This window comes from Amblyomma mixtum, chromosome 1 (genome assembly GCF_055824585.1).
Source record: "Amblyomma mixtum isolate Tamu chromosome 1, ASM5582458v1, whole genome shotgun sequence".
In the NCBI taxonomy this organism is placed as follows: Eukaryota; Metazoa; Arthropoda; class Arachnida; order Ixodida; family Ixodidae; genus Amblyomma; species Amblyomma mixtum.
The window spans coordinates 163,719,421-163,740,463 of NC_143012.1; the positions used below are offsets into that span (position 1 = coordinate 163,719,421).

Consider the following 21,043-nt stretch of genomic DNA (forward strand, 5'->3'; position numbering starts at 1 on the left):
GCACCTTTTGATGACGCGAGCCACACGAAATTTAGGTCCCTTATAAGTGCTGGTAACCAAAGAGGTGCTTACCGCTTTGTATTCGAATATCTTCTGAAAGTTAGGAACCGACAGATGTACAAGAGGAGTTGGCGCTGTTCGAATAAACTTCGAAGGGCTGTTTCCATCGTCTAGACAGGTGACGCGGAGGCCGTTGAGATAGGCCTTTATAAGAATCGCCATACGACCTCCAGGTGGCGCGGTGTGCTGCATAACCGACACTGCGCCGCGCATAACGCTGACCCTGGGAAAGAAAATGGAAAAAAGGTAGAGGAAAGATAGAGAGAATATAATTGTTAGATATCTACACAACAAAGGGCTCCATCCACATCAGTGATCCAACAAATTGCGCTGGTGGCAAGCGGTAAGCCGAAGAAGCTGCCAAATTAGACGCTGGAATGATGATGAAAACATTTTAATTCGGGCTGAAACTGGTGATTGGTCCCCCGATTGCGGGAGTTCATTGGATCTTGCAGCTGATCTTGTTTCATTTCGGTCCGCTCCTTCTCAATGCTCGGGTCTGAGCTGGACAGCAATATTCCTGTCGCCGCTAAGCTGTCGATGATTCTTCTATCCCAGCTTTCCAGTTGTTTTTTGTCTTGGGAAATCCATACCATGTTATATGGCACCAATTCTTTGCCATCGTGCACGAATTGTAGGTCATAGTTTTTTGGGTAGATAACATGAAGTTAAAACTGCTTGGAGTATCACATTCCTCTGCTACGAGGTAAGGCCGCCATACTGGAAATAAAATAGCGACCCACTCCTCTTTTCCAAGCAAGACGAACATAGATTTTTCTCTAGCGATGGCATTGCATTGCTTATTTTCGGCATCGATGAAGCATATGGCGCTGTTTAGATGTGTTCGTCGTACTGTTATCACTGGACGGACGCGCGAAAAGGGACGAGCCCGCAGGTAAGAGGAAGGGAGAATGGTGCAATTAGCGCGTGTGTCATCGTTTTTAAATCAACGTATTGCGGAAAACTAATAAAACTTATGGCAATAGGGTGCTTTTACATTTATTTGGCAGCGGCTTCTGCAACTGTAGCTGGCAGTCAAGCACTGCTATTTCATCGTCTTGCAGATTGCCTGCCATTAACTCTTCATCGCAGAACGTTCGTCGCCTGCTGTTATCACCCCTGTTGACAATTGATCATCTCCCTGTCGGCAAAGTACGCGTTCCTTGCCTATTGCATTCTACCGCCAGGAGCAATGTGGTTTAAAAGAACAAGCAAGGACCGGACCTCTTCCCTTTGGCGGCGGCGGCAATAGCAGCTTTTACTCAAGCACTAGCGTTTCACCGTCTTGCAGGTTGGAAAAAGGACTGGAATATTTTTGCTTTATTACCGCCTGAACAGTTGCTGCTGCAGCGGTTAAAGAGATGAATCCTGAACTGGCTAAAGCCCTGGAAAACGTTTGATAGGACTTAGAAGAAATGCTGGCTACTCTCGAGGTGGTATTCAAAACATAACACGAAGACATAAAGAAGAGCTTAGATTTTTTTTTGTGAGGAATCTGAAGAACTGACAACTTAGCACCACTCAGAAAGGAAATAAGAAGATTCGTGCTGAAAATCCCTAACTCGCATCCGAATGCGAAACGCTCAAGAAACGGGTCCCAGAAAGTAAGCAGTAGATATAGCAACTAGAGGAATACTCTAGAAGCAAGGATCACCACATCAAACGCATCCCGTTGTCTGACTCAGAAAAGCTGCAAAAATTCTAGGTAATACGGGAATGGCAATAAATTAGCCAGCCAAAAAAACGACATCGAGGCCTGCCATAGAGTGCCAACAAAAAGAGGGAATGAGTCTAACATTGTTGTCCAGTTCATCAGCTGTTCACGATAAGTCGTCAGTTGTTTTCGTAAACGAGCGCCATGCAGTGTCCAGAACTAAAAAAATTATTAGGACTGGCTCCTACAATGAAAAAAAAAACGACCGGGCCTTTATCTGGACCAGAAAAATATTTTTGCAAGAGAGGCTGAATCCTCACGCACTGAGCGCGTAGCGCACGTCATCCTTCTAAATAAGGTTACCTAAGCATATCTGGCACTACTTTATCACAGCTTGAGGCGCGGGCTGGGTACAGCTTATTTCACAACGAATAAAGTTGCCACTTCGTTTCAACTTTTCTTTTATTCACTTCAGTGCTCAGACGGCGCGAAATCGAGAGGCCACAGTTCTTGTGGCTTTGATCCGGACATCATCATCATCACCGAAACTTAGTGTCAAGATAGCACTGATATTATAAAACCGCCAGGGTTTGTCATCCTTTGTAAATTGTCCTCCCCGGTTAGGAAGCGGCATGATGCAGGCGGCCAATAATGGAATAACTTGCTCTTTAGTTGAACCACAAACGGCCATCACGAGCGACTGCAGCGATGCTGTATTTTGTGTCTTGTATTGGCGTCCAGCAGGCAGTTTTCTGAATTTCCTTCATTTCTTGGAGAAATACTTTAGTTCGGCAGAGGATAACGGCTTGAGGTCACTTCTAGCAGGAGACCTGGATATACCCCTTCGAAACTTCTCTACACATTAGAGGGAATTAAGACGAACTCTCAAAGTGAATGGTTTTCCTAACGCAATAAAAGCTCCCATGCGCATTTAAAATGGCACTTGAACACTATTGGGCCTCTTTATTACTAACATTGGCGATTCATCATGTCTCCTGCCAGGGGTAGTAACCGAAAAGATCAGTGACCACCGTCCTTTATTTTTATTGGCTAAATTCAACTACTGTAGACCAGAGACATCACTTGATTTCTCTGTAGCCGTAAGAGACGTTAACACGAGAAGTTTGGCGACCTGTCGTAGTCAGTTGTCTGTGGTTGACTGATTAAAATTTTATTGTATCTACTACACTCACATTGCCTACGATTGTTTTTAGCGATGTTTTGAAGCTGTTTATGAGCAATGTTTGCAGTGTGCGTGGAAAAAGAAGCAACAGTGCATAACTGTCAAATGTCTGAAAGAAATATGTCAAAAATCTGTAGCCCGCTTAAGCTTCGCCTTTAAGAGTGGAAAGCGACAGCGTGTTCCAGCGCTGCCACGGAGTTCACGGAACGCCATCGCCCGTTCGTCGCGACGCCTTGCCTGTTAGACATGTCTAAAATTGGTTTTTTAGGAAAGGAAATGACGCAGTAACAATTTCACTTATCTTTGCGGACACCCAAACCGCGCATGATACGATTTTTTTTGCGCAGCCCCCGTCAACGATTCCCCCGAATATAGGTCATCGGTTCGAATCCCTGCCGTGAGCTGGGCTCTAACGTAAAACATGCTTATGCTGCGAGAAACGCAGAATCGTATGACACTATCCAGGACATTCTGCGGCAAACGGCTGGCATTATACGATTGTTTTACGCACCCTAATATATTATTTTCTACATGCTGCCGACTACTGCTACTACGCCGACGGTTTTCGACCGAACGAGCTGTATACGCTGTCGCTTAATAAAGAAGAACAAATTTTTCTTAAATAGCTAAAGTGAAGCCACAGTGCAAAATTTCAAATTTTAGGGCATTAAGGTGACCAGCCTTTTAAGGATGAAAAAAGGTGGAGTCTGAAAAATAGCTCAAATATGAACTGATGAATAATTGTGACCCAGCCTGGAATCGAATTAATGATTCGTAATGTGGATTACATAAAGAATATGCAAGAAATTTGCTTACACGGCAAAATAATCTCAAATGAGGACCTGTTGTTTCATTGTTTGTTTCAAAATTGTTTCATCGAATATTTATTCTCGACAAAAAGTACAACCTAATCGCCCAAATTGTGCACTGTACATGAGCGACAGGGAGAAAGTGCCTTTTTCGTCTCTATAACTGCGGATGAATTAGTTAAAACTTTTGAATGTATTAAAAAAGAGCGGTTGCTTTGACGTTGACGGATGACAAATAGGAGCTATTAAATACGTGTTAGACATAGTTCCTCCTGTATTACAATACGTTTACAACCTTGTTATTACTAATGCAATCCTTCCTAAAACATTGCGGACCGCTAAAATTATTGTTGCACAAGGATGAAGACAAAACGGGTTTCTGCAACCATCGGCCTATATGCGCACTTGCAGACGCTAAGGGTCTAGAATAATCGCTTCATGCCCGAATGGCTTCTTTTCTTATTAAACACAACATGGCAAGTCCGTTTCAATATTGCTTTTTAAAAGGTCATTCGACCGAGCATGCTCTCTTAGCAGAAAAAGAATTAATAATGGAAGCATTTGAACCAGGATTGTGTACATTGGGAGTTTTTATCGATTATTCTAAAGCTCTTGACCGGATCAGTCACATGACTTAATAACTGAAAAATAGTGATTATGGATTCCACGGCTTATTTCTTGATTGAATCTTACCTCCAGTATACGCAAGCCCAAATTAATTACTAACAATTATGCTTGAGGTTTAGGATTTCCATTGTGAAGATTGCCCCGAGGAAGCGTTGGGTCGTTATTGTTCCATATATACATGAATTACGCTGTTCATATTGTCAGCTCTGCTAAGTTTATTGTATATGCGGACAACACGCCTCGAGTGTTGAATGAGCGAGATCCAAATGACGTTGTTAAGAAAGCAAACATTTTACTAATCAAGCTATCATCTCGGTCGACAGCAAATTCTCTTGTCGTGAATGCAACCACAATATGAGATGCAATTTCAGAATTTGATGATTGAACTCCTCGAGTAGCTTAGCAGCTCGTGCAGCTCTACATCCCCCCCCCCCCCCCCATATCCCTCCGCAGACCACCCTAACTACACAGGCACAGGCTCACCTAACTACCTCCTCGACCGACCGATCACCGAGGCGGAAGTCAGGGCACAACTTCAGCGCCTCAACAAGTCCTCAGCTCCTGGCCCCGACGGAGTGCATAACAAGGCTCTCCGCAACCTCGATTCTCCCTCCGTCAAAGCCCTAACCGGCTACTTCAACAAATGCTGGCTGCGCGGCGCCCTTCCACCTCAGTGTAAAGGCGCCAAAGTAGTCTTTACTCCAAAATGCGGCAAACCACTTCTCCCCGCTAACCTTCGTCCCATCTCTCTCTTACTTCCTGTGTGGGCAAGCTCATGGAGCACGTTCTCCACATCCGGCTCAGCCGGTATCTGGAGAACGGCAACCTCAAGCCTTCGTGCGTGTTTGGTTTTCGCCCGGGCTTATCCACTCAGCACACTTTTCTAAAGCTCAAACACCCCATCCTTGACGCCCCTGTGGGCGACGGCAAGGATATCCTCGGCGTCGACCTAACAGAAGCTTTCGACAACGTTACCCACACAGCTGTCCTAGAAGGCCTCCACGCCCTAAGCGTAAGCCCGCGGATGTACTACAATTGCGTCCGCGATGTCCTCTCCGAACGCACAGCCCCATTCACCTTGGGCGATAACCAGCTCGCCGGTGTCTCACTGGGAGCACGGGGAACGCCTCAGGGTGCTGTGCTGGCTCCTATCCTCTTCAACATAGCTCTCCCCCAACTACCCCCCCTCCCCCCACTCGCCAAACTTCCCGACATATATTTCAGCTGCTATGCTGACGACATCACTGTCTGGGCCAATAGTGGTAGTGATGCCGCGTGGAACACATCCTACAGTCGGCCCTCAACATTATCGACTCGTACGTACGCCTAGCCTGCCTAGTCTGCTCCCCTTCCAAATCAGGACTCTTCCTTTACCGCCCCAGGCCTCACGACCCCGCAAGCCCTCCCATCTCACTCACGCTAGGGAACCACCCCATTCCCCTAGTCTCAAAGATTTGCATCCTGGGCCTCGTCCTTCACTCTCACGGCGCGCACGGAAACACCATCCAAGCTCTCCAGACCCAAACCCACCAAGTCAACCGTCCAATCCTGTGGTGGTGGTGAAAACGTTTATTTGGCATTATTTACATGCGAGAGAAAAGGCGGCAGGCCTTCAGGGCCGGCACCTTACAAAGACTAGGAGGGGTCCCTAGTCCGGGACCCCTGCGGCTTTAGCGGCTGCTCGAGCCCTAGCCTCGAGAGCACGTTGGCTCTCTAAAGTTGAGAAGCCAAGCAAGGCAGCCTTCCAGCTCTCTTGGGTGGGAGATGGGAAAGGGGGCAGCCGCGGCTAGAGAGGCAAGCCCACACCATATGGTGCGCATCCGAAGAGGCACACCCACAGTGCGGTCATTCCCCGTTAAAATCGGGATTTAAATACTGTAGTACTGCCGGGCACAGTACTGCACTGGTGTATAAAGGAAGGACCCAACGCTCCTCAGTTTTCTTTAGCCCTTTTGCAGGGGGGGGGGGGGGGGGGGGGGGAGGGGGCTGAAAAAGGCTGTGTCGGGTTTTGTACAAGTTAGCAATTTCCTGTAAGTAAGGGCCGCATTGGGTTCTTTTTTCTCAAGCGGCGGGGGCCGAGGCCATGCGCTGTATGCTTAACGAGAGCCATAGGGTTCGTTGAGGGCCGCCACACACGCGGTGCGACGTCCCTCGTTAGTCTCCTTTTTCATGTTTTGTGGCAGTGGTCGAACTAATCCGGCGCGTGGCGAACCGGCGGGCAGGTCTGTGAGAGCGGAACTCTCTGCGCCTCACACAAGCCCAAATCACGAGCCGAGCGGCGTAATCAATCCCCTACCTCCCCCTAAAGCAGAAGGAGCGGGACCGCATCAACGCGCTCCTCAGGAGCTGCACGAAGGTAGCCATCCGCCTATCCCCCAGCACTCCTACTGCCCGGCTCCTCAACCCCGGTACCCCCAACACGTTTGAGGAGCTGGCAGAAGCTACCCTAGTAGCACATCTGACTCACGTGTCGGGTACCGCGGCTGACCGCACTCTGCTCTGTCAGCTAGGCATCGCCCCGATCATCCATGCTACCAAGGAGATCCCCCAACGTTCAGCCCTACGCTCCCATCTGATCATCCTTCCCATCTCTAAGAATATCCACCTCGAGCACGATGGAGAACGCAGGGCAGCCCGCGCTAAAGCCCTGCGTCGCAACTGTCGCAACGGCGACAGTTGCGAGGTAGCCTACGTGGACGTGGCAGTGTACTCGTCGGTCTCCCGCATGGTCCTCGCCGTCGCTAACAATCAGGCCCGATTACTCGCATCAGGCTCCATCACCACAGGCTAATAAAAAAATGCAAAGTAGCAGCCATTGCGCTCGATCTCATCTGAAGCTCTGCCATCAAAATTCTATCCGACTCAAAATCCGCCCTATACAATTTCGTCAAAGGCGTGATATCCGGCACCGCAGCTCGGCTTCTACGCTTCTAGCACCCGACCCACCCAGTAACCCTTATCTGGACCCCCGCACACGCAGGCCTCCCGGGTAATGAGGATGAACTCCCTCGCCTGAGGCCTCACTATCCGGGCCAGAGTTTGATCCCCTCCGCCATCCAAGGAGCGTCTGCTTACCTTCAGAGATATCCTTGGCGCGTTTACGCACCGCTGGCTCCGTGCCTAACCCTAACCCAGGCCTCCCACTGGCGCCGACTCCAGACCCTTACTACTCCCTACCCTATTCTTCTTCATGCCCGTTATCTTATCAGTTCCTCTCCTCCTGTAAGCTCTCCGGGAAATTGGAAGACTTTGTTGACATCTCCTCCTCACATGCCGTACCATCCCACACCCTCCATCCTTAAACACGGCGGAGTCATACGAGGCGACTCTCCTGGCCAGCTCCGCTGCTGCTGACCAGCGCAGGATAATTATCGAAGCCTTGAAGCGGATAGCCTTCCAAGGGTTGTAATTTGCCCTTTAAAGGCAGCCCCCTAAGGGTTGCCTCGTGCCATGTCAGGGGAGGCTGGGTTTGCCACCTCTGCATTGCTTAACAATAAGTGTATCCACCACCACGTAGCTTAAAGCACGGCTCAGGTGTCCATCCTTTCCTTTCGAAGCTGCCGCTCTTCATCAGGTTCGTATCTTAAAGTGCTGCTAAGGTGCCCCCTGTCCAATGGGGGAGGGGGGGGGGAGGGGGGCTGTTTTACGCCTTTTCTTTCGAAGCTCCCGCTCTTAATCGGTTTCGTAGCTTAAAGTGCGACTTAGCTGCCCACTGTGCCAAGGGGCCAGTTACGCACCTTTCCTTTTCTTTGTCTTATCTCTTGGCAACGTGGCATGGGCTTCGTTGTGAAGGTCACCTAAAGTTTAAACTTGGGGCCACCGCGAAACTGGCTTTCCCTAGCTTAGCTAAGCTTTCGCATCAAAAGCTAAATATAAATAAAATATTCATGACGCAGATTTGTCGCATCGCATTTGCCCCGGTCCGCTCCATGATTTCGAATCAGACAACAGCGGCGCGGTTTAAACTAGGGTGAATTGCACTGTGCATGTTCTTTTTGCATTAGATCGCCTATATACAGTAAAATGGGCCGAAAGAGCGCGTATTTGTGAAATTTTGTAAACGTTTCTTGGCATAATGAGAATTATTGACCTCAAAGTTATCACCATGAAACGTTTAGCCACCACTAAAAGGGCATTTGCTCTTCGAATTTTTCATACAAAAACAGTGCCTTTGAAAGAGGAAAATCTCTTGGAAACATTTAAAATGGAAAGGTACCGTCGGTTATGTTATAACTTGCGAGTATATTTTTGCAGGCTAGTTGGTGCCTAAGCATTCTGTGTTTTTTGCGCAAAAGACACGACACAAAAGAAACGAGGTAGACAGGACAAGCGCTTACTAACAACTCAGGTGTTTATTGACGGAACATTTGCTTAAATACAGCAGCTGCTCTTATCAAACAAGAAGAGGGGAAGAAGAGACTTCGCATACATATATATCAGATCAGCACAGATCCCATCATCGCACGAGTGAACGCATGTTTCGAGCTCTAATTCTGCGCAAGATAACTGATTTCTTTTTTTTGAGAGCAAAATTGAAGGATTGCTATCTACCTGTCCTGTCTACCTCGTTTCTTTTGTGTCGTGTCTTTTGCGCAAAAAACCCAGAATGGTTATGTTATGTGAGGACCTAACACCGATTCTGACTCTCCTTGAGGCAATGTTAGAGTAATATGCCTGCAAGTGCTTCTCAAGCTGAGAGGCTACTAATCACGTTCCGCACAGGTAAGCATTCCATGCAAAGAAAATACATTAGTAAGATGAATAAAAAATGCTGTATTGTGCTGACCAAGTCTACTAATATCATATTTGTGAGTTTCATGTACACAAAATTCTTCCTGAATATCTCTACTGAAATACAAAAATTAAGGTGCGCATTTCAATGAATTTGTGAGAACACCAGGACAGCCCGACCTTGGTTTTGCTATGTGCAAAGGTGTCTCGAATATCGCTATGCCTTCACGATGGTACGAAAAGTTAGGAAATTAGGAAATTCACAAATAAATCGAGGGACACACGCCTTCGACAGATCGTTCGGCAATGTCATGCTTACTTACAACACGTATTCATGCTTGAATCAATTATAACTTTTACGTGACAATGAATTAAATTTCGTCGCATCGTTTCCACGCATCCTTGCTTACTCTGAGCCTGGAGCCCACTCTCCGTCGAAGAGAATGAATCCTCCTCGGCCAAGGTTCACCCACTGTGAGACGGAGAAATTCGGATGGTACTCCGCGAAGCCCACGGCCTGCAAGTGAACGCATGCACAAGTTTCACACTGGCGAGCGTGGTCTCTTTGAGGCAAAATATTTCTCTTGTAGGAAACCTTGAAGTAGCTGTGAAGTAGTAAGTCCTTACAGAATTTTTAAAAATCAGCTTATTAAGTTAGAAGAGCACTTTTTTCAGCATAGTATTGTCAGCGGTTTGGTACGTCAGAATATGGCTAAGACGTGCTAACTAGCAGGTTGGTTAGATACTAATGAATAGTGACTTTTTAGCTATAAGTGTTAGGCTCGTTAGTTACTGAAAGGCGTGTAGCCCAGCGCAAGTAGTATCCATAGCAGTTTTTAGAATTTCGAAAACGTGGTTTTCTTCCGCGGTGTGGCCCGGCAAATATTGGCGACATCTCGCTCAAATACATGCGCTTTCGAAAAGCTTGCCGGAATAGCAACCCCTCCAGTGCACGCAACTACTCGAAAGATTGGTTTGGTTTATGGGGTTTAACGTCCTAAAGCGACTAAGGCTATGAGAGACGCCGTAGTGGAGGGCTCCGGAAATTTCGACCACCTGGGGTTCTTTAACGTGCACTGACATCGCACAGTACACGGGCCTCTAGAATTTCTCCTCCAAACAAATTCCAGCCGCCGCGGCCGGGATCGAACCCGCGTCTTTCGGGTCAGCAGCCGAGCACCATAACCGCTGAGTCACCGCAGCGGCACTACTCGAAAGAGGCAAAATTTGTTGGGCCACAGTGCCGAAGGTAACCGCATTTTGAAATCCTAAAAAGTGATATAATATTTCTTACCGTGGGCAACATGCCTCTAAATATTTGAGGAGCCTAATAGTAATAGTTAAAAAGCTAACTATTCAATATTAGTTAACCAGCCTGCTAGATAGCATATCCTCGATGTATTCTGTTTACTGCACCGTTGACAATGCTATGCCGAAAAATGCGCTGTTCTAAGTCAAAAAGCCTATTTTTAAAGACTGCGTAAAGTCTTAGGTGAAACGCCCTGTGGAGTGCTGAATGCAGTTTCTGTGTTACTTATTGTTTTATCTAGTCCGAACAGATTTTTACAAAACGTGAGCAAAAAGTGGCACAGCGCTGCATTGATGGGCAGCAGCCGCTCCTTAATCACAATAATCGCATTTAAATTCTTAACCGCGGTTCCACATATATTAAGTTGATTTCACATCAGTTCAAGCTTATTTGCCTTATTCGCAAATGCTTTTATATGAGCAAGACAACCTTTCCTGCATCTTTTTCGCCTCATTAACGTCAACTAAAGTGAAGATTTTGATTTTAACTGCAACAGCCCTCTCGCCGTTTGTGCCAGGGTCCATTTATGCGGAACCAGGCTCCAGTTATTTTATATATAAAAAAATGTTTTGAGAGGACGAGAGGGGTGGAAACTCTGCCCCTTTTCAGTGGAAGCCTCAACCGTGCCGTGAGAGAGGCAACGAAGGAGTGAGTGAAAGAAGAGAAGCGTTAGTACAGGGCTCTGGAAAATTTTCGGCCACCTAGGGTTCTTTAACGTACACCGACATCGCACAGAAAAATCATCATCATCATCACTGACTACGCCCACTGCAGGGCAAAGGCTTCTCCCATATCTCGGCACCCTTTGATGGATGCGACGAGAAAAACTAATTTAAACGGTTTTTTTTTTCACTGGAGTATGTCTGGACCAGTCAGATTTAAAAAAAAAACGTTTGAAATTGTGTCTTCACAACAGGGAAGAAAGTGGGTCAAGATTTGAACCACTTACCATATAGACCACAATCATTATGTGGGAAACGATACGTTCCACCATCCACTTCGGACGAGTCGTCAGCAGCAGTGAAAGAGGCCGAAGTAAGCTAGACAAAGTGGCACACTACACATTTTATGGTTTATGGTTTATGGGGTTTAACGTCCCAAAGCGACTAAGGCTATGAGAGACGCCGTAGTGGAGGGCTCCGGAAATTTCGACCACCTGGGGTTCTTTAACGTCGCACAGTGCACGGGCCTTGCAGAGGCGTTTGGTGCGGACCTCCTTCAGCTTTGTAGAGCACCACCAGCCCAGCAGACGTTTTCTAGGGAACAAGGGTGAGGGTCATCTCCGGCAAATGGAAGCTTGTCAAGAAGTCCGTTGCGTGACCATTTTTCTTGCCTTTCTTGGTGTGGTGTTCTTTCAACGATGTCCTCAACTTTCGGAAGGTGTTTTGCGCAATCAGCTAGCGTCCAAGCATTCCGAGCAGCTCATTTAATTGGAAGCATTCACCAAAGATGAAGTAAAAATGCGACTGTATCATCGGTTAGAAGGGCGGTCCACAGAGTGGGGATTTATTTTCTGATCAAATTTATCAACACTATTATCAGTGTCTAGTATTCTTTCACAACACTTGGGCATTCCACTGCCTGTGAGTGAGTGTCGTCCATCTTTTGCGGTTGGTTTGTGCTGCATACAAGTTCGTCTCATCGGTGATACGTTTGATGACATTGCCACCGAAATACAGCGCGAACGCTTCGGGCGCAGTGCCCCTTTCTGAGAGCCTCTGCAGCGCGAACGCTTCGGGCGCAGTGCCCCTTTCTGAGAGCCTCTGCGATCTAAACGCGCCGTGATTTGGCGGAATCGCCCCATTAGATTTCGACATGTGCCAGTTCTGTCTGTTATTTCGTTATGAGACTGCTGACGAGGTTTCTTGGTCTTTTCCTGCTCTGTTCTTTTTTCCAGGGTATGGTTTGTGCGCAATTCCTTTGCACTTCCTCGCACTAGGCATAATTCATGGCGGTTAAACCTGGCCCCCTTCGCTGCTCTTTAAAGAACGTCTTGACGTAGGCGCCGACGACGGGGGGGGGGGGGGGGGGGGGGGCGCTGGAGGGCTCGAGTTTTCCGAAATTTTTCGACACCCCCCCCTCCCTCCCGTCTCCCCCAGGAGACTGAGCAATGGGGTCAAGCGGCAGCATATTTTCTGCTACGGACTAGCTTATTCACACGGCCGACGGGAAGTGGTCGACAGCGACGTATAACAGCTATTTAAAACGATTTTCTAACAAATAGAAATTACTTTTTCCAACTACTAAGTATTCATTAAAACCTGCCCATTGGGCAGCATATTAACGAGCACTGAAGTCTACTAAATCCACCTTCTTTAACGTAACCCTCCTGGACATTCTAAGACTGATCCATAACGCTTCTGGAACATAAAAAAACCTGGATATCCCAATAAAGTGTCGTTATCGAACCCACTGGCGAACCTGCTCCCGACCACCTTTCTGCTACTGTACTAAGTGATACTTTCGTCAAGTCATTGCTTTCTTGATCCAATGTTATCGAACCTGGAGATCTCCAACAGAGCGATCATTTCGCTATGGATCCCACCATGTTCGACTTGCAAGGCATCATACCCATTATTAATTTCGAGCTAACGTCATCTAACGGAATTGATGGTGTAAGTGGCAAATTTATACAGAATGCTAAAGAGTATAGTTTGGTCACTATGGAATTCATAATCTTAGAATCGTACCCGCATGGTGTACTGCTGAAGACTAGAAGACTGCTGTGGTCATACCAGTACATAAAGCTGGAGATAAACAGAATCCGTTGTCTTGCTTAATCCAGTTCCATCAGTTGCCCATTTGAGTTTTCAAACTTAGCGCCACGCTTCGTTTTCAAATTTGGTGCTACGTGGTGGCTCCGCTTACACTTCCGTTCACGTGGTGGCACACTTCCTGCGTTTTCAAATTTAGCGCTACTTTCGCTCCGGTCCGGCCCACTTTTTGGACATTTTTGGATCTAATTAACTAATTAACCGACCTCAACCCCCCCCCCCCCCCCCCCCCCCCGCCCCGATTTCCTGTACGAGATTTTTCGATGCTCTATCCGATGGTGCCATTCTTTTTCGCATAAACCCATTCGTTTGTACGTAATCGTGCGCACAAGCCCGTGCAAACATAGCCATACAATGCTTACGCATTAATACGCATTAAAAAGGAGGGAGTGAAAGAAGAAAGGAAAAAAGAGGTGCCGTAGTTGAGGTATCCCGAATGATTTCAACCACCTTGCATCGCACGCAGGTAATGAAAATGGGTTCTGCATAGAATGCCGGTGCACTTTGACGCGCTGAACAGAGCGCTGATTGTGTTCTATTTGTTTTTTTCCTCTGACATCTTTCAGCTCTCTTCTGTCTGCACGTGGCAGCGATTGTGGCACAGCTCGAGGCGATGGGCAGGCCTGTGCATTTTCCTTTTCACCCTTCCTTCAGTCGTAACAACAATGCCCGGTCTCACACAGCCAAACTCCGGCCGGGCAAGGTAATAATAAAGCATTGAAACCAGCGTTGTTTCTTATATCAGCGGAGCTATAGCTCGATGATCGCTTCAGCTGCGTTGAACCCCTGTAAGTTTTTTTTCCACTCATCGTTTCTCATTCAGGTGCCTCAACCATTCTTCAAGCTTCACCGTATTGTTTACCTTACGTTGTTAGGATGTTGACCACCTGTATCACCTCGGACTGCACCATTAGTAATGTTTGCATGTGATTAAGGCAAGCCTATCGACTCTGCTGCTTTGTTTCAAGACCATCACAAATTGGGACGTAGGCTGGTACCCCCGCCAGACCCAAAATTAAATAACAGAGAAACTGCCGCGTGGAGGCGGCAAGAAACTAATACATTTATCAACCCGGTGTGGGTGTACTAAGTGTACCCAGGTCGCATGATTGATGCACACAATTTGGGACGAGAGGGACCCTCGACCACATCATTTGAGTGAGCCCAAATTCTCCCGGGACGGGCAAAAATATTGACAGAAGGGAAGCCTGGGAGACCCTGCTAAGAAGCCTGGACCCTGAGCTCCAGCGCACCCCTATCCATCAGGTGGAAGAGGCCTCTATCAAGAACTGCCAGCCAGCCTCTAACCGCGGACGCGCAACTTCCCGTCTCCCAGGCCTGCTTGCCGGGGACGGGTATAAACGTATTTTATGATGGTATTAAAAGTTGTTCAATCAATCAATCAATTGCGAATATATGGGAGATCCTAAGCACACCACAGCGTCTGCAAACGTCTAGCCCGGTGCCATTGAGCTTTTTCAGATTTCCGAATAAGTTCATACTTTTTCCATCCCCACGGGGGCGCGATTCTTCATGACAGCGTCGTTTCATTTTGTTTCTCGTATGTAGTTTTTGCCGTGATTTATCCTCGTACGAAGATACTTGTCCGCCTTAACTGTAAATAACTCTAAGCTTTGCAGTGTGAAAGTACTAGGCTCATCATTATGAGCTATGACTCCCGATTTCTCAGCCCTAAATCTCAGTCCTACAGTCTCCGCCTGTTTACGCAAATGTCTGCGAATTCTTGAAGAACTCTCACGCTGTCTGCTCGAAGAACGACCTCATCGGCGAATAGCATTTCCTGCATGCGATTTGTCTCCAGGTGGCCTCTTCGTGACACGACACACTAAACTCTAATCCTCTCGTTTCTATCGACTGTACAAACTCTCGGATGTCGAACATAAACAGAAGTGGCGATAAAAGCTTCCCAAGCAGTACACGTAATCCGCCAAATATTGGAAAGGTATTGGTAAATGCAGGTCCTACAAAGGACCAGAGTGAAACCAGTCGTTTCCAATGTTGGGCCGGTTACCTGTGCTCCTTAGGGGGCAACCTTACCGAAGTCACTTTTTACGGGAACTCTTTTGAAGTTATCATTTCTTGCCAATTCACAGTTGCGTAGTTCTCCTTGTAAACTTATTTTAATAAAAATTATTCTTACTCCGCACCCTCTTTTCCCAAAATTCATCATAACAAGGCCTTGTTTACATTTTCGTAAGCTCCTCTGATGTCTAAAAACGCCATCCACAGTGGCTTTGCTACGCTTGCAGCAATTACGATGCATTGGGTGGCTACTAACAAGTTGTCTAATCTACGCCCTTCTCTGAATCCATTCTGCAGTTCTTCCAAAACCTTAGCCCTCAGTCCAACTTTATACTTGGTCCTTGGTGGCTTACATTGCTATGCGATGCAATACCGAAGTCACCGTTAAAGGCACACGCGACTTAAAGCGATCTGTTTCACCTCTAGCTTAGTACATCAGGCTCATTCTTCTCTCCTGCCAGCTTGCTCGGATTTCTTTAATTCTCAATACGTCACTTAAAACAGCATTGAAAGTCTTTTGCCTACGAGCGCTTTTAGCGCCATGGTTCTGCGCGACGCGAACTTCGCGTGTGTCAGTGGCTGAGACCTGCGCAGAAACTGCTGCCTTTGTAAATGCAAAACATTATTACACTGAAAGTGGAAAGCAGACGAAATTAACGGGCGTAACTACAGCAGTGGTTAGGTGTGTCCCTGTAACAGAGAAGCAAGAAAAAGAAACGACTTTGCGGAGACTTTGCGCGTCTAAGCAGGGTGCTAGTTCGCGGTTAAACATAATAACGTACAGAATATATTAGACGAAGTGTTCTACATGAGCGCATGTGGAAAACTGATCCAAATAAAACTTCTTAAAAAGAGAAACTTGGTGTACTTTTATATATGATGCCATTATAAGCGATTATGGCGCAAATCGCCAGGAACTCAACGGAAGGAACGCCAGATTGCCGCTCTTTCGCAACAGAATGATTTTCTGTGAGGACTAACATTCCTATGCGAACAAAAATGAAGATGTGATGAGTGCGAGGTGAAAACCACACAGGATATACATTAAGAAAATAAGAAAAAACGAATGAGCTGGCCAAGAACATGAGGTTTACTATTGCACGCGTTATAAACATCTAGCGTCCTCTTGCCTGAGTGCGGCCGATGGGTTACGGATGCAAGTAGGCCCCGGTCGATAAACTTTTGCTGTCTAGATCAGTCTCTAAAAATAATTGGCAGTGGCTTAGATGAGCTACGCCAGAATATATGTAATGAAAGCAGTTTCGCCTACTGACATTTCGGTAGCGACACGGCGTCGTTGTAGTTCAGCAGCTTGGCAGCGTCTCTTCGCGAAAGGTTCCCCTCGTTCTTCGGGCGTCTCGGCCGCCCGCTTGGTCTTTCTCGCCTCATTTTCACGCTGTCGGCCGGCCTTGTACCATGCGACGCCTTCTGGATCGGAAGATCCAATTTCACGCAGCGTGTACTGCTGCCGTGTACTGCTCCATGGTGCGCGTCTGAGTAGCGAGCGTATCGCTTCCGGCGTATATCCCAGCTCTGGGCATGGCCGCAGCGGCTTCGGCGCCATGGTTCCCATGGTACTGGTTGCCTTGGTAACGGCGCATGCGCAGCAGTGGCCTTTGGCAGGCACCGCGATATGAGTTTCTGCTAGCCTAGAACAGTTTTCGCTACAAAACGTATCAGATTACATTCAGTTATATTCGCACTCATTTTGTTAACGAATGTATTGCTTTCTTGGGCAATTATGAGGACGTGCGGAAGCCCGTGAGCTTGGGCCACTTGTCATTATAAGGTTGATAATAATTTGTAAACTCCTTTGTCAGACAAACAATCTTTTCTTCTGATCTGAATACAGTATTCCCAGAGATATTATTTGCTACAGCAAATAAATTTAACCTGGTGCTTGGAGTAAAGAAGCAGCTTTTGAAGGACATGAACGTTGAGAGTTTAGGAGCAAATGTACACAAGCGTACCAAGGACACAGAGAGCAAAGTTTGGCCTGTGCTAAGCGTGGCAAGCAAGAGAACTCAACGGAAACCAGTTCGCCGAATACTGCCTAGTGACGAGGTCGTTTATTTGGAGATAATCTTTGAAAGTCCACATTAAACAATTTCACTTAGAACATTGTAGACTGTTTCCTGGGTGGGCATTCTTCAAACTTTTTCACTCCGTAATTGCTCCTTTGTGCGCTATGCTATGCGCAATGAGTGATTTGCCTCCTTTTATGCCGCACGTCTACTCTTCAACTGGCGCCAGGTGGCTGGTGTACGAGTGCTTCGTCTTGAACAACCGTCATCCCGCACAAATGTAGTGCCGTCACCTGTTGACGGGGGCTGGAGGCGATCGTTGAACTACGGCAAATCCTTACGTAATGCTCCAGGCCTTTATCGAAACAAAAATGAAACAAAACGAGATGAGCCAAGCTGCTTCTGCTGACTGAGCAGCGTGTTCCAGAATCTACTCTCGCGTGCGCTTGATTATGACGCGTTCGCGCCTCACAATGGGTCCTGAGGAAGACCCTTCCTTGCGCCGTGTAAGTGCAAAGATGGGCTTTAAGGCACACAGCGACACACATCTCATCGGAATGTGACACTCCATGGCGGTTCGGGATGCGAAAATCCACTTGTATTAATGGGCAGGTCAGTCCGCTTTAAAGCGCTGAAGCCAGCGAGGATAGCGCTAAATCCCCCTCTCCCCCGCCCCCCTTTTGTCAAGGTTCAGAGGGAAGTTCCTGGTGGCTTGGCGTTTGGTCGCAGCTAGCACGAGGCGGCGACAGCAGCACCTCGGTGCGGGTCCGGAGCTGTTCCTGCGGGGGCCGGGTATTTTTGAAAACAACTGCGTATACCTTTCCTTAACTTGCCATACAGGCTCCCCTAACGACTTTAGCACCGGAATGTTTTTACTTTGGAAGATGGATTCGACAACAGGTCGAGAAGTTCACGAATTGTGTCACTGTTCTCTGAACCGGTTCTGACAACCAGTATACGCAAAAAAGAGGAAATGCAAACATTGCCTCCTTCCACGTTTTTTTTTATAATCTTGTACACAAGATCATAGCAGGTGGGAAACAGTGTGTTGAGATACAAGAATAGAGACACATACGAACAAAACAGAACTGCACATAGAAAATCAGCAAGAAAATACCGCGGCAAGTTCATCAACAACAATCATTTCAAGTGCTCTTGAAACAAATGCAGTGATGTCTGCCTGACAACATCATCCCTGAGGTTATTGCAATCAGTGATGGTCCTTGGAAAAAAAGAATATTTAAAACAATTATAACTCGCGAATTTAATGGCGTTATTGAAAAAGAATTGCGATTTCTAGCTTGATACCCGAGGAATAAGTAAGGATATTAGAGGTGTCAACTTTGAAATTACCTTCACTGTCAGCTACCTTCCATACTTGCCTCTCACTTCGGTAGTAATATGCCGCATGTTTACTTGACCTGGCAATGAGGTGTCCGGAGGCTGACAGAGATACGTTCATATAAAACACCGTGCCCACTGCAGGCCCATGGCTTCAAACCGAAGGCACGGTCCAAGTACAGCCCACGGCCTACAACTAAAACGCGGACCCGCTCGAGGCCTAGAGGAATACCGCATGCACCAAATGGTCTTCTCGTGTGGTCCCTAGCTTGCGGAGTTCACTATAGGCTCGCGTACACAGCCGTGTTTCCATAAAAGCAAAATGCGAAAGGACGTGGTTGTAGGCCGATTAGTAGAACATCCCGCAAAACAGTACGGGGGAGAGGCAAGGTACAACACAGGGCGGTTGTCAGTTTAGTATGCGATGTCAGTTTACGTTGAAGATTCCCAGCTGGCCGAAATTATTCCGGAGCCCTCCAATACGACACCTCTTCCTGTGTTTCTTTTTTCACTCCCACCTTCCTCCGTTCTCTCAATGTGCGGTGCCACCGAGAAGTATGACCGTTAATGCACCATTTCTTTTCAGCAAAAAATGCTAATTCACAGTACAATGCCTTATGCAAGGTGTTTCACCTAAGACTTTACATAATTTTAAAAAGTAGGTTTTTTGTTTGAGTTTGAAGAGCGCTTTTTTGCGCATAGCGTTGCCATCGGTGTAGTACATCATAATACAGCTAAGCCGGCCTAATTAGCAGGCTGGTTAACTAATAGTTAGTAGTTAACTTTTTAGCTATTTCTGCTAGGCTTCTTAAGTATTGCGAGGTGTGTACCCCACCGTAAGTAATATCCATATCAGTTTTTAGAAGTTCGAAAATGCGGTTATGCTCAGCGCGGTGGTCCAACAAATTTTGGCTACATCGCGCCAAAATGCATGCGCTTTCGAGAAGCTTGCAGGCAAAGCAACCTGTCCAGTGCACATAACTCCTCGAATTAGATAAAATTTGTTGGGCCACAGCGTCGAAGGCAACCGCATTTTGAGAATTTTAAAAACTGACATGGATGTTACTCACGGTTGGCTACAGGCCTCTGAATAATTAAAAAGTCTAACATTAATAGTTGCAAAGTTAACTAATGAATATTTTTAACCAGCCTCCTAGTTTGCACACCTTAGCTGCATTCTGATGAACTCCACCCCTAACACTGCTACGCCGAAAAATGCGCTTGTCTAATTCAAAAAGCCTATTTGTAAGAATTTTTTAAAGTTTTAGGTGAAACACTCTATATATCAAGGACCAAAGCTTCGGACATGCTTCTACTTCGAAACGAGAAAAAAATGGCTATTGAAAATAATGTTTCCGTTCTCCTAGATTAAGCTCCTAGATTCCAGGTGACTAATATAAATCAGGAACTTTCCAGGCTGGTTCCTCCACAGTCGCTTACCGCAGATCTTTTAACGCTATCGCCGGGGTCAACCATGGTGTAGTGCAACTCGTGGAAGACAAAAGGACCTTTTTTGTCTTCTGGTGTATCTGGCAGAGCTGGGCCAAGAGAGAAGACTATGTGCTCCCAGATGTAGACTTTTATGCCCTCCGAAGACACGACCAGCTCACCGTCTATATATACCTGCATATACGAATTAGTTTTAGCTAGGGGTAGGAAACTTGCATATACACCACTGTCCAGCAAATACATATTTCAGCCGCAATTCGCTACATGACAACGGTATCGAGCAGAAGAAAATTTCACCCTCGAGCGGTATTTCAACCACCGCCGCCGAAAAAAAGAGCAGCTTTTGAATCCAGGTCACTCAGACAATTCGTCCAGAAACGCAGACATACTGAGCGCTGCGTGCATGGGCAGGAATCATTCAGTTTACCTCCAAGCGCCACGTGCGCCGAAGTAGTTAAAACCGAAACTAACCGGAGTTGCCTACTCCTGCTGTAGCTTCTTCCCGTGAGGGGAGAATGGCATGAGTAGACATCATAATCATCATGAGCCTAGCTAACTCAATTGCAAGTGACATGTTTCTCCCGTATCCACCGAATTAAATGAACCTGCGCCATCTGCCACCATGCTCTTGTTGCGAAATTAAGGCGAAAGCCCTTAATGCCTCATCGTTTTCGAGAGAAGGTTGTCAGCAGAGGTGTCACGCTTTTCTAGTCAGACCAGAATAAAGATCTTTGTGCACGATGGTTTTCGAACCACCATCCTTCCGTTCCGCATCCGAGCGTGCTAATGATACGCTACCTCCTGCCAACGCATATGTAGTTCTGTTTGTCTAGGACGCTGCAGAGTTTTTGCAAAAAGGCGTCGAATCAGACGGATGCCTCCCAAACGCCCTCCAGTGTCTCAAGCATTTAAGACTCATAAAGACTCATTGTGTACTTAATTAACATCTTAACCGCACATCAGTGACACAAGCAGCAACAGCGCGCGCTAAAGGCTTTCACCTCACCGCACTTTAGGCCAAAAAAGTGCCCCCCTGAAT

At 46.9% G+C, this 21,043-nt stretch overlaps 1 protein-coding gene across 1 annotated transcript in view; it reads right to left on the reverse strand.

Annotated features, from left to right (window-relative positions):
- LOC149369621 (uncharacterized) overlaps positions 1-21,043 on the reverse strand; it is a 101,991-nt gene that overhangs the window by 15,133 nt on the left and 65,815 nt on the right. The window contains exons 4-6 of the mRNA XM_089576028.1: positions 19,996-20,178; positions 9,475-9,581; positions 5-283 (exon numbers count right to left, since the gene is read on the reverse strand). Of these exons, the coding sequence (XP_089432154.1) occupies positions 5-283; positions 9,475-9,581; positions 19,996-20,178 (569 nt within the window). The remainder of the gene's footprint in view (positions 1-4; positions 284-9,474; positions 9,582-19,995; positions 20,179-21,043) is intronic.